General features: G+C 37.2%; 1 protein-coding gene across 1 annotated transcript in view; it reads right to left on the bottom strand.

Moving 5' to 3' along the window:
* The window catches only part of LOC114317815 (CHD3-type chromatin-remodeling factor PICKLE), an 84562-nt gene that overhangs the window by 53699 nt on the left and 16377 nt on the right, over nt 1-14486 (bottom strand). Inside the window, exons 6-10 of the mRNA XM_082894536.1 lie at nt 3345-3592; nt 3141-3236; nt 894-1030; nt 611-817; nt 421-528 (exon numbers count right to left, since the gene is read on the bottom strand). Of these exons, the coding sequence (XP_082750662.1) occupies nt 421-528; nt 611-817; nt 894-1030; nt 3141-3236; nt 3345-3592 (796 nt within the window). The remainder of the gene's footprint in view (nt 1-420; nt 529-610; nt 818-893; nt 1031-3140; nt 3237-3344; nt 3593-14486) is intronic.

Raw genomic sequence — 14486 nt, 5'->3', positions numbered from 1 at the left:
TAGGGATACAAAATCAAACCGAAGAACGGACAACATGGCCAACACATGAGATTAAGGGCTTACAGTGTTGTAATTTCATGCTAGGGACAAACCATTGATACTAAGATGGCTGATACAAAGTTAAAGAGAAAGAAATTTTGCTATGACAAATATATCAGGCCAGTATCTGTCATGGTATTAGTACGAAGTACCAAAATGCATCAACTAGTTTGCAGCTTATCAACTGATACGTTAAATGACTATTTAGAAGTTCCAATAGTTCAACCATAGAAATGCCAGCAACAATGCGGCACCTTTGCTTCATGGTTTTTTTTTTAAGGGAAGCATAAATGTGCCACCAAGAATTATGCATATTCAAACAAAGACACAAAAGATTTTTTAAAGTACTGACAAACAAAGTACTGGAAGTTCACAACAAACCTGAAGAGGAGTTCCAGTCAAAATGACACGATGTTTACTAAAGTATTGCTTCAAAGAAGAAAACAACTTTGAATCCTTATTCTTGAGACGATGACCTTCATCAACAATCTACATAGAGATGTCAGCATCATTTAGTAGCAAGAAACACACTCTAAATTAGCAATGTCCTCAATGGGTCAAAGAACGTTACCATACACTCCCACTGTATCGGTTTTAATGATGTGGTATCTAAGTTAATCATTTCATATGATGTTAGGAGGACATCAAATTTTATCCTATCTTGCTTGCTTTCACCAACAATTTGACCAGATTTCTTCTTTTTGCTCTTCCTTTTTGGAAAGTAAAATTCGTACTCCCTAATAACAGCACGAGCTTGGGCAGAGCCAACGTACATGACCTGCAACAAGTAGGTTTTATTCAAGTATGCTTGCCAACCAATTATTGATAGAAGTTAGAAAAGTTCATGGACATACAACATTCAGTTGAGGTGCCCATGTTGCAAATTCACGTTCCCAGTTACGCAATGTCGATAGTGGTGCTAATACTAAATGTGGAGAGATATTATCTTCACAAAGAGATGCTAAAAAAGCAATGCTCTGTATTGTTTTTCCTGCATTCAGAGGTAAGCCAACATAGTCAATTTGTCAACTACAAAAGCTACTTTAAACTATTCTTAGTAATAAGATTTCATACAATTTTGTGATTATCCTCCTTGACATAAGCATTTGTCAAAGCTACTTTAAACTATTCTTAATAATAAGATTTCATACAATTTTGTGATTATTCTCCTTGACATAAGCATATGCCTCGTACAAATCGTCACAGACCCAAGTTCTTAACGTGCACAAATTAAGATCTATTGCTTGAATTTTAAGAAACATCTTTTTTCTTTAGAATGAAATAGAGATTTATTTATAGAGACAAGGAAGGTTTCATTCCAAATCAAGACACGAGAAACTTCATAATTCTGGAATGAATTGGTTAGTTGCTTGCTATCAGTACAGCTTATTTCACAAGGAGTCCTCATACAAAGAGAGAAAGAGAAAGAGCAAAACAGAAACATAAAACTCAGAGCCTTAGGGAAGGCAAACAGCAGCCCAATCCCCAGAGATCAAGAACAAGGGAACTCCTTTAAAAGGAGGGGATACAAATGCCCAAAATGATGCCAAATAATCCACCCTATCCCACAAAGCCTCTACACTTGCTTACTTGCCATCAAAGATTCTAGCATTTCTCTCCAACCAATGCTTGTCCATATTGTTTTGGCTCTCTTGGTTCTCCCAAAAAGAGCAATACCAAAATTTCCTTCCAGGGAAAAATGTTGTTTAGACAGTGATAGGGAAAAAAATGGGAGAAAGATAGGTTTTTCTTGGAGTTATCTGGATTTGAAGAGGGGGGGGGGGGGGGGGGGGGGGGGGGGAGAAGAGAAATGGTCATTGAAAAGTCAACATCCCCGAATGTATCAACCAAATGTACAGGATGTGCGGTATGTACTATCAACTGCTGCTGGTACATTTTGTAAAAATTAGTAATACACCCTGAAGGAGACTACTACTTACATCGGTCCCTCCTAAGGTGTTCAGAACATTTCCCAGGAATTTACGTGATAGTTTCACAATTTTGTCCCCCAAATGCCTATTTGGTTTGGAAAAAGAAATTTCAGCCTTGCCTTAGAACCGGGAGTCCCATGCATGTCAAGTAGGATACTACTTGTAAATTTGCATTATGTACTATCAACTGCCGCTGCTAAATTTTGTAAAAATTACTAATACATTTTGAATAATTGTACTGGTTAATGTGCATCATGTACTATCAACTGCTGCTGGTTACATTACGTAAAAACAAGTAATACATTTTGAATAACTTGCAGATACCTGTGGGATGTTGATTTTTCAACTACCATTCACTCTGTTTGGTTTCTATTTTCAGAATTCACTTTTCAAAAAATTCTACTTTTTCGTTTTCCGTATTTTTAAGTTTTCACTGAATTTGTTTTAATATTTTAAGCAATTTTTAAATTTTTAGACGCAACATAAATACACTTAAAAAGTATAATATTTGTGAAAAAAATCTTTAAAAAATTCACTAAATATCAAATATATATATATATATGAAAATTCAATACATTTTTCGTATTTTTGTGTATTTATTAATTTTTTAAAATATTTTTTCACAAATATTTTACTATTTAGATACATCTAAGTAAGGTGCATCTAAAAAAGTTTAAAAAAATTACTCAAAATTTTAAAAATATTCACTAAAAAAAAAACACAAAAAACAAAAACTCAATTTGCAAAAAATTGAATTCAAAAAATTAAAACCAAACACACTGGTTACTTTTTTTCTTTTGTTCTTTTTTTGAAATCCACATAACCTTTGACCCCTTTTCTTTCAAGAAAACTTGTCCTTTTCACATTTGTCTTCCTACTGCGGTCTAAACAAACAAACAAACAAAAATAAAATAAAAAATTCCCTCTTATAGTTATCGGAATTCTAACTATCTAAATAATGGGTGTAAGATTGACAATCCCTGCAACAATCAAACCCAGTATGATTATGTAGTTGAGATAATCCCTACTAATGGTGTACATAATAACAGTGACTGCTACACTCAGTTACATTTGTGGCAATGCGAAAGTAAAAATATTGACACTAATCTAGCCACTGATATGCCAAAAAAATATACTCTTCCAAAATTAATAAAACAATATAGAACCTACCTAGGCCCATTTCATCAGCAAGTATCACATGTGTTTGTTTGGACCAAGAGAAGCGTAAGAAGTTCAACCCTTCAAGCTGATATGGATGGAGTGAGCCTTCATTAACACCAAAATGCACTTAGGATTTCACAATGGTCAAACCAAACAGAAAATACACACAATCATGTGCAATCACAGATAGTGCAGATCAGATCAATGGTGTACCTCCAGAAAGAAAGTCAGGACTGTGTTCATAATGTTGAAATTCTTTCAGTTTCTTTTTTGACTCCGTGCTATCACGATTGCTGCTCTTCTGCTTACTTGAAGATAGTTTACGACGCCTAGATTGAATTTTATTAAATCTTTCAATTTCTTGTTGAAATGAAGAAATGTCTGACTCAAATTCCCAATAACATTCATCATAGGGAAGCTCTTTCCATTTAACAAAATACTCCTTCTCATCATCTTCTCCCCTGCAAAGTTCAGGAATGCTATTAAAGCTATCAAGGCCAACACTGTAATAAGCCTATTAACAGAATGCAGCAAAAGAATCAAATTTGTTTGTGTTAAGTGCCAAAAAAATCAGAAGAGTAATATAGGAAAAGACGCAGAGCATACAAAACTTAAAAGTCCATTGTACATCATGAGGGTTGTTGTACAATCATGGTTGAAGATAAAGAACAGAATCATCTAAAATCCTTCATCAAAATAGACCAAGAAACAAGAGAGATGGCCCGATTGCCGCATCAGACATAAAAGATAAAATTCCCTAGCATTCCACATAGGCCAATCCTATGTAACAACCACGGAACATGCCTTGATTTGATACAAGGAACAGAAATGGGACCGTGGTACACCACATGTACTAATATGTGGTACGATAAAAGTATACTTGTATAGATTGCACAATTATAATTTAACGTACTTCTGAATATGAGAGAAATTTTATTTTAATAATTAGACTATGAATAAAATATAGTTTATTATTCTTCAAATTAATCATGCAAAGACACAATTCTAGGAAAATTACAACCCCCCCCCCTTCCTTTTTTTTTTTTTTTTTTTGTCTTGCTAAAATTCACTCTCTATATGTTTTAAGTGCATTTTTAGTTGTCCTCAAGTTGTGGTAGTTGGGTGACACAATTCAACTACATTTTGAGATGTGAGATGAAGAACTTGTGTTGCGTTTCGTTGCTCAAAAGACCCTTACAAGACATTATCCCTTGAATACGTAAAATCTGCAACCTTGGCTGAACAGTGACATGTGCAAATATTACAACCCCATCATGTTCGCATATCCTCTTGCTAGATCTACGACAGACCCCAACTTTCAAAGCCCCTTTACCACTACATGGCTATGCTATCTGCAAAGCAAGACTGAGAAATGTGATTAGAATGACAAGATGACAATGCATCCAACAACAGGAACAACTTGAGCAATCTGACCATGAGTTGGAAATCGATACTGAACTCTTCCCTCCATCCTTTGGACACAATCTTCAAAATGCTTTGCATCAACAGATTACACAACACAAAGCCCAATCGAGGCATAAAGGAGTACATGCCAACAAGCAGCCATCTCAAATACAAAACAGCTGCCCACAACATAGGCTTTCAAAAATTTCACCATCTGCTTGCAAGGGGATGCCAAGGACTGCAACAACCCCTTCCACGGCAACAATGTACCTTCTCATGTGCTTCATCTCATAATTATGACTTTGATTTTGAATTTTGATTAGCACCATTGTCTTGTCAAGAAGTAGATTAACACAAATTTGATTCAACTCAACTCTCTTACTTAAATTCACAAAGCGATTTTGAATTGAAAATTCTCAGCAATTTGAAGCAAGTAGAAATTATCTTCGATAAACTAAGGCGTCTGCACACAGTTCCGAAGCAATTCCAGTTATCCAAAACCAGTTCCGAACTGAATCAAACAATTTCAAACTGAAGCAGACACAGTTTCAAAGCAATTCCAATTATCCAAAACCAGTTTCGAACTGAATTGAAGCAATCAAACTCAAATTTGACCTAATCAACCATAGATCTGCAGAAATTGAACCAAAAATAGACTGGGATCAAATCTTTTGAACAGAGATCTGAAGATTCAACCAAAATCGAACCAAGACAACCAGATCTATGAAGTTTCGAACACATATCCAAAAAAAAAAAGCCAAATCAAACCAGATATGAGAATCAATTCCAATTACCCAAAATCGAACAAAGATGACCAGATCTAAGAAGTTTCGAACACAAATCCAAAAACGAGGCAAGTCAAACCAGATCTGAGTGAGAAGTTTTGACCACAAATGTGAAGAAATCAAGCCAAGGAGAACCAGATCTGAGGGTTTGAACAAATATATGACGGAATCAAACAAAATCTATCTAAGAGAAGACTTCAATCTAGCCTTTCAAAGACAGATACGAAAGAATCAACCCAAATCGTACTAGATCTGAAGGCGCAATCCAGATTTGAACAAGAAAAAAGGCTTCGATTAGGTCAATCCTAAAAAGAAAGACAATACGACACTCATCAAACACTTCTCAAAACATGTATCACTTAAATACATATGAAATGGTAGAATAGGAAATAATATTTATATGTTTTATTCTTATTTGGTTTTATTTTCCCTTGATTGATGTAATGGGCTAGCCCATAATTTATGCCTTGTGGCACTCCTGTAATTACCCATTAGTATCAATATAAAAAGGGATGAGGTGTAACTTATTCCCTAACTCTTTCTCTTCTCTAAACCTACATGGTATCAGAGCCTCAATAGGACAAACCTAAGCACAGCCACCTTTCTTCCACCGCAGGACTGCCCAGGCCACCCAGACCCTTGCCTGGGATAATCGACCCCTACCCAAGCCAATCGAAGGAAGTTCCTGGCCATTCGGCCCTTACCCAGTTAAGTAGAAGGTCAGACGGCTCTCCCCCAGGCAAGCCAAAGCTTCCTCTGTCCTCCTCTAGGCCTGTCAGCAACCCTAGCCTGTCATTCTAGGTTTGTCGGCACACCTGGAGGCCTTTTCTATCTTCCTCTAGATTTGTCGGCAGCCCCTGGTTGGTCGACGGGTGCCTTCGTTGCCTTCGTTAACTAACGCCTCATAAGTCTGAGTTCTTCTCTTCTTCGTCTTTCTTTCTTCTTTGTTTTTCTTCTCTTCCAAAACAACAAAAAAACAAAAACAAAAACAAAAAAAAATTAATTCTTTATGCTTTTATAGGAGTAATGGTGTCTTTCCTTCCACTATTATCTTCCGGGTTTGTGATTGGCATTGTGTTTGAGAGTTAAATAGTAAAGTATCCATGGCAGATTCCCTTAGTAAGTCCACTACTTCTCTACCACCTAAGAGCGACAATTCCATTATCCCTACTACTATGATTGATAACCTCAACCCTGGCCTTAAGATCACCTCCTCTCTATTCAATGATCAGAATTATCTAATCTGGTCGCAGAGTCTGACTATTTTTTTGAAAAGCAGAGGGAAGATGGGGTATGTTGTTGATGGAAGGATAGATGCATCTAGTACCACAGATCCTAGTTATGACCAGTGGGAGATAACCAACTCCTTAATCATAGGTTGGTTGATCCATTCTATTGTACCTGAGATTGAAGAGATCTACCTGTCTATGGACACTATCCAGGATATTTGGGAGGTTGTAACTACTACTTACTCTAGGAAGGGGAACTTTTCACAGGCTTTTGAGTTACGTCGCTCTATTGAAAGGTCAATACAAGGTGAGATGACTATCATCCAGTATTTTACCTTCCATAGCAATGGGTGGAAACGGCATGATCACCTTCAGGATTACAAGCCTGTCTGTCCCACTGATTCTGCTGGTTATCGGAAGTTTATGGCGCAAGAGCGGGTCTTCAAGTTCTTGAAAGGCCTAAATGTGGATTATGATCCGGTTCGGAGTAGAGTACTTGCCATGGATGTGCTTCTTTCTCTCCAGGAAGCCTTTGCTTTTGTACAGAATGAGGAGAGTCGCTGCTCTGCAATGCTTCTTTCTGCTGCTACTAATCACTCGGCCTTGGTTTCTGTCCCCCCCTCGCGACGGCAACCGTGTGCCTTGTGATTCTCGTCCTTCCTCTGAGAAGGATAATCTTTTCTGTGACTAGTGCAGTAGACCTCGCCACACCCGAGAGACTTGTTGGAAGCTGCATGGGACTCTTTCTGGTGGCTGCATGGGACTCTTTCTGGTGGCCGAGGAGACCATCCTGGTACTCGAGGGAGAGGTCTGGTCCATCTAGAGGCCGAGGGACCAATGCTCGGGCACATCTTTCAGACATGGTTGAGCCACCATCTTCCTCTCCAGTTATCTCCCCTGTTGCTAATATTTTGGAGTTATCTGCCTCGGATTTTGAGATTGCTCTTTGCCACTTGCTAGACCATCGAGCCTCCACTTCTGATGCAAGTGCACCCTCTTCTTCCTTTGCCAGTTCAGGTAACTTGGCTTCCTCCCCATGTGCATTGCTATCTTATATGACTGTACCATGGATTATTGATTCTGGTGCTTCCGACCATACGTCTGGCTCCTCTAATTTATTCTCAGAATATAACCCCTTCTCAAGTTAGGAAAAAGTGCGTATTGTTGATGGTACTATTTCATCTGTGTTAGGGAAAGTTTAATTCATGTCACCTCTTTCCCTCCTCTGTCCTCTGTCCTCCATGTTCCCAATTTTAGTGTTAATCTTTTATCATTGAGTCGTCTTACTCGTGATTTAAATTGTAGCGTGACATTTTTTTTCTGATCATTGTCTTTTTCAGGACATTATCACAAGGAAGAGGATTAGCAGTGGTAGAGAGGAACATGGTTTCTACATTCTGGATCAGACGAACAAACTGACTCATTCATGTATTCAGTTACCATCCACTACGGAAGACCTTTGGCTATGACATCGTCGCTTAGGACATCCTTTTTTTTTATTACTTAAGCATTTATTTCTTTATGTTTTTGAAAAAAATAATGTGCCAGATTTTCAATGTGAGTCTTATCAACTTGGAAAACAACACAGAGCCTCTTTTGCTCCTTCTATTAATAAAAGTTCAGTTCCATTTTCTTTAATTTATTCTGATGTATGGGGTCCTTCTCGTTTTGTGTCTTTAAACGGTCAAAAATGGTTTGTTACTTTCATAGAGATTGTTCTAGTGCCACTTGGGTACATTTGATGAAAAATAAAAGTGAGGTGTTTTCTGTGTTTCAAAACTTCCATAAAATGATTTCTACTCAGTTTGGGGCGATTGTCAAAATTCTACGTTCCGATAATAGGGGGGAATATATTGACTCTAGTCTTGCCAATTATTTCGCCACTCATGACATTATTCATCAAACTTCATGAACTAATACCCCTCAACAAAATGGTGTAGCAGAACACAAAAATCGACATCTCCTTGATGCAGCCCATTGTCTATCCTTTAAGATGCGGGTTCCTCGATTCTATTAGGGAGAAGCGGTTCTTACCGCCGCTTATATGATTTAATCTTCCTCCTACCCAAGTCCTTCAACAACAAGCACCTCTTCAAGTTCTGTCCGGGTCTACCTCTTCCGGGTTCTTCATTTCTCCTAAGACTTTTGGCTGTGTTTGCTTTGTCCATAATCATTCACCTACTCATTGTAAATTGGATCCTAGGCCTACCAAGTGTGTTTTCCTGAGTTATTCTGCAACCAAAAAGAGTTATAAGTGCTATCATCCTCCCACTCACAAATGGTTTGTCTCCATGGATGTCACCTTCTTTGAGTCTCAGTCTTACTTTCTCAGCGTCCCAGTGTCACAGTTATCCCTTCAGGAGGAGCCTTGGTGTGAAGAGATTGTTCCACTACCGCCAATGGTTGAACATATTGAGAATGATACCCCAGCAGTTGCTGTGGAAAAGGAAGCAAACAAAGTTTGTTAGGGACAAGGATCGATAGAAAGTCACCTGGATGCAAAAGACTACTTTCCTTCCTCTACTGCCAACTTCTTCTCGGATAAGTATCTAGAATCATCTTCCTCTCCTGAACACCCAGGTAATTCTAATCCTAATGCTCCTATTCCTAAGTTTTTAGATCTTGATGTTCCAATTGCTAATAGGACGGGGGCTAGTCATATACTCAGCATCCTATTACTAATCATGTCTCTTATTCTCATTTGTCTTCCTCATATAAAGCCTTTCTGTCTAAGATTTCTTTTGTGAATCTACCTACCAATTTTCAAGATGCTCTCTTTATTCCTAAATGGAAACATGCCATAATGAAAGAAATGAGAACTCTCAGCCAGAATGGCACTTGGAAGTTAGTGGAGTTACCTAGAGGCAAAAATCCAGTTGGGTATAAGTTGGTGTACACTATAAAACACAAAGCAGATGGTTCTATAGAACTGTGCAAACCAAGGCTGGTTGCAAAGGGCTTCACTCAGACTTATGGGGTAGATTACCAGGAAACATTTGCACCGGTTGCTAAGATGAACTCTGCAAGAATACTACTCTCTCTTGCAATAAATTTGGATTGGCCACTTCATCAGTTTGATGTGAAGAATGCCTTCCTTCATGGAGATCTAGCAGAAGAGGTCTATATGGATATTTCCCTTAGTTTTGCGGATGCTAAGTCCAAAGGTAAAGTATGCAGGCTCCGGAAGTCACTTTATGGGCTAAAACAGTCTCCTAGGGCTTGGTTTGAAAGGTTTGCTCAAGCTATGCTGAGATATGGGTTCAAGCAAAGTCAAGCTGATCACACCTTATTTGTGAAACACTTCTCACATGGTAAGACCAGAGCTCTTATTGTTTATGTTGATGATATTATTCTGACAGGAGATGACGTTGTCCCTCAGTTAAAGGAATACTTAGCTAAGGAATTTGAAATCAAAGACTTGAGTAAATTAAAGTATTTCTTGGGCATTGAAGTAGCTAAGTCCCAGAATGGTATATTCATATGTCAAAGAAAGCATGTACTTGACTTGCTAAAGGAAACTGGGATGCTTGGAGGTAGACCATGCGATACACCTCTAGAACTGGGCCAGAAACTAAGTGAGGATCAAGCGGGTGAGCCAGTGGACAGGGAAAGATACCAGAGACTAGTGGGTAAGCTCATATACTTATCCCACTCACGTCGAAACATTGTCATTGCAGTGAGCATGGTTAGCCAGTTTATGCATGCTCCTAGAACTTCTCACTTAGAAACATTTACTGATGCGGATTGGGCTAGGTCCGTCACTGATAGATGGTTAACTTCTGAATATTACCCATTTGTTGGAGGCAATCTAGTCACATGGCGACGTAAAAAACAGAATGTGGTTGCTAGATCAAGTGTTGAGGCAGAATTCAGAGCTATGGCTCAGGATGTATGTGAGTTGCTATGGATTAGACTATTGTTGGGAGACTTGGGGATCCATCAGACCGATTCCATGAGGATGTACTGTGACAACAAGTCGGCGATCAGCATAGCTCATAATCTAATTCAACATGACACAACCAAGCATGTAGAAATTGATAGACACTTCATTAAGGAAAAACTCACTAATGGCACCATATATACTCCATTTGTGAAGACTGGGGACCAACTAAGCAGATGTTCTCACCAAAGAATTAGGGAGCAAACCATTTCATAACATTCTCAACAAGCTGGGCATGAGAAATATCTTCACACCCGCTTGAGGGGGAGTGTTAGAATAGGAAATAATATTTATATATTTTATTCTTATTTGGTTTTATTTTCCCTTGATTGATGTAATAGGCTGGCCCATAATTTATGCCTTATGGCACTCCTGTAATTACTCATTAGTATCAATATAAAAGGGGATGAGGTCTAACTTATTCCCTAACTCTTTCTCTTCTCTAAACCTACATGAAACACATTACAAGTTTAAATAAAATAACTTGAACTTCAATGATAAAAGAAAATTAAAGTAAAAGTAAATTTATAGCTATTCTCCTCACTTAGACTTTACAAATTAGTGATATACTGTATTTTGTTATTATATTTGAATTAAATATTCATATATATGACATATAATAAATATATAAAACTATATTTATTACCAAGTAACTTTTGAGACTCCCACTTTATCAATAGGTTTGCCTACAAATTTTCCTTCTCACTTAGTAACCATCTTTTATGCCTCGTCCTCCACCACCTCCATAGTTTTATGATGATTAGATTGACGAGGTCTGTGAAACCCTAGACGTGGGTTCTACGAATGGTGATTTTCGTTGCTATCTTGTGAGATGGAAAAATTGCTAGCCACTGATGATAACATGAATCACTAAGAATGAGTTCCATCATCTTCATCCCACACTTTTAGAGACATCAATCACCACCGATCGCCAAAGGAGAGTCCTTCTCAAACGGGAAGAAATGACGGGGATTCAGTAAAGGAGTGAAGAAATATTTTAGGTTGCCACATAGAATTTTAGAATGTGTTTATATTTTTTAGTATTTTTTGTTTATATTTAAGTATTTTAGAATTTGTTTCTATTTTCAAGTATTTTTTCAAAAAAGAAAGGATAACATTTTTAAAGAACTAAACAATATTTTTCTAGTATATATATATATGATATTTTAAGATCTATAGAACAACACAGGATAGGCGTCAAGGTAATAACGGATAAATGTGATAAACATGGAATAGTGTTAGGCGAAAAAAAATGTGTATATGCTTAGCAAGAAATAGAAATTTTAGGATTAGAAATAAAAGCATGATCAATAAAAATGCAAAGTCACGCCTGAGAAAAAATTAATAAATTTCTAGATAAAATCACTGATAGAAAACAAATAAAAAGATTTTTAGGATGTTTGACTTATGCATTAGACTTTATAAAAGATTTAGTCAAAATAAGAAAAACCATTACAAACTAAATTAAAAAAGGATGAGAGTTTGACTTGAAACCCAGCCGACTCTACATTAGTAAAGTTCTTAAAAGAGCAATCCAAAAATTTACCTACACTAACCATTCCCAATGAAAAGGTTGATTTAGTATTAGAAAAAGATGCAAATGATAATCACCGGAGTGCAATATTAAAAATAAAAGAAAACAATCAACTATGTAGATATTGTAGTGGAAGCTTCAATCAAGCAGAGTGCAAGTATCCTACAATGGAAAGAGAATTATTGGCTATAATTAAAGGAATAGAATAGTTTTTAATATTTTTAGCACCAAAGCCATTTTTAATAAGAACTAATTGTAAAGTCTACTAGGTTTTATAAATAAGAACTTATCTAACATGCAAGCGCAAGGGAGACTTTTGTGATGGCAACTCTGGTTAAAACAATTTACCTTTGATATAAAACATATTAATGGTAATAAAAATAGTTTAGCAGACAGTCTAACTCGTGAACTCACAGATGGCAACTCAAAAACTCACACAACCAGAGAAGGAAACACTCATGGAGAAAACTCAAGAAGAGAGTGCTACTATCATCACAAAACTACAAACAGCAGGGAAGAGCCATTCTGCAAACGAGCTTATTAAAACCACTCATCTAGTTACACTAACGTTATTAAAATTAGAGATACTAACATTAAGCACTCGTATGATGTACAGAATAAAATAAAAGAATGTATGTTCATTAAGTTATTTCTAGAATGGTACAAAGAATGTGTCACTCAACTGGGAACTCAATGGTGCTACTAGAACAGAAGAACGGCCTTGTATAGCAATAGGATGCTAACAATCGTACCCAATCCAAACAAAATCACCAGTATTGATGATCCCTTGATTCAAATGTGGAAGCTAGGAATGATCTGTACATTTGACAATCCACCTCACCCTCAAAGTATCATATTCTCTCAGTTCACAAAATTTCAACAATTCATGTTTACAAAAATTTATGATCTCTACAAAAAATATCCAAGTATGTCACCTATTGAATTTACGACTGCACAAACAAAAGTAAATAATAGACATCTGTGACTCATTATCTGATAAAAATATAAGACAGAAATTAAGTAATCTGTTATGAGTGTGACTGGTTTAAAGATTGGTCTGAACCACATATAATAGATCCAACAGAAGCAAGGGCAAGAGGATTCTTTTCAATATCCCAGGAAACCACAGAATTAGCAAGGGTTAGATTTAAGTTGGTACATTATGCAAGAACCATCTTTGCAATAACACCTTAATGGGCAGAAGAGATAATTGTTCTAGGATTACCTTATGAACCAGTATATAATTATTGGGAAAAGTAGATTCAAGAACAGATTTATCAAAAAGAGGATGTTATTTTTAGGGGAGATTATTTGATAAAGCAAGATCTGGATGAATTAGATACAATACTAAAAGAGTACAATGATGATTATGATCTTTTTGATCTTATGGGTGACGAAGGAGTATGAAATCTAGACAATGCTATGAACAAATAAAACCATGGGCGGATTGGCAAATCATGGGCAGATTAACATAGGCCGAGGAAACACATCACCAACTTGCCGGTTGTTAATAAATAAAATATAGACCCACTATGTAAATATTTTATTATTATAGATTAAGTTGTAGTTCGTGATGCTACATCCCCCAAATTTTGATCCCCAAATACCTCCCCTTAGCACCTTCTACTTGAAGGCTGCATGGTTGGCATTGGCAGCACCTTGCACCAATGTCCAACCAAGACCACGGCATGATGGTGGCATGCCAAAACAGTAAGGTGAAACATTGACAAAGTGCTGAGGCAGCAGCACAGGACCCTTGGCCAAAGTATGGGTAGCAGTAGCACAAATGCAAGGCATTAACATGACCCAAATGTAGGCTGCAGCATACTTGGGGATTCAAAGCATTCAGTAGGCAAAACTTGGTCTGGGGGCCAAGACAACCAAATTCGTGGCTAATTGAGAAGGCAAACAACATGAGCAGTTCAAAGCAGTTGTGCTTGTCTAGCAGCAGTTACCCATGTTGAGCAAAGACAAGGCAAGTCTGGATATCTGGAATCAAGGCAGGGAGTTAGAAGCAGTTACTAGCAGTTATGTCCCAGAAATGATCCTAAGTCCCTAGGCAGTTGGAGGTGTCAACTGCCATGCCACTTGGCATGCTTTCCTTGTAATGCTGGTTGTAAAGTTTGTAACTGATTGTAAGCCTATTTAGGCATAGCCATGGAACTCGAAAATTAATTAAGTGTTGGTAAGAGTTTCCATAGGCATCCTTTGTATTGTTGGTGCAATTAATAAAGGTTGGGAGTTTTTCCTGTAATCACTTGTTGCCTATTCTCTTACTTGTTATAATACTATGTGTGTGTATTCATAATTGGCTGAGACTAAGTGTCCAACTTAGTGCCATTACAGGTTGGGAATTTGAAACAAAAATTGACCCTGTAACAATTGGTATCAGAGCACGGTTATGCTCTAATGGTTTCTGGCATGGATGCCTCAAAAGAACAAGTAACGCGGTTGGAAAATCTT

This window comes from Camellia sinensis, chromosome 11 (assembly GCF_055761805.1).
Source record: "Camellia sinensis isolate YWXY chromosome 11, ASM5576180v1, whole genome shotgun sequence".
Taxonomy (NCBI): domain Eukaryota; kingdom Viridiplantae; phylum Streptophyta; class Magnoliopsida; order Ericales; family Theaceae; genus Camellia; species Camellia sinensis.
Note: the sequence above shows the minus strand (reverse complement) of the source record. Positions and strands in the feature narration are given on the sequence as shown.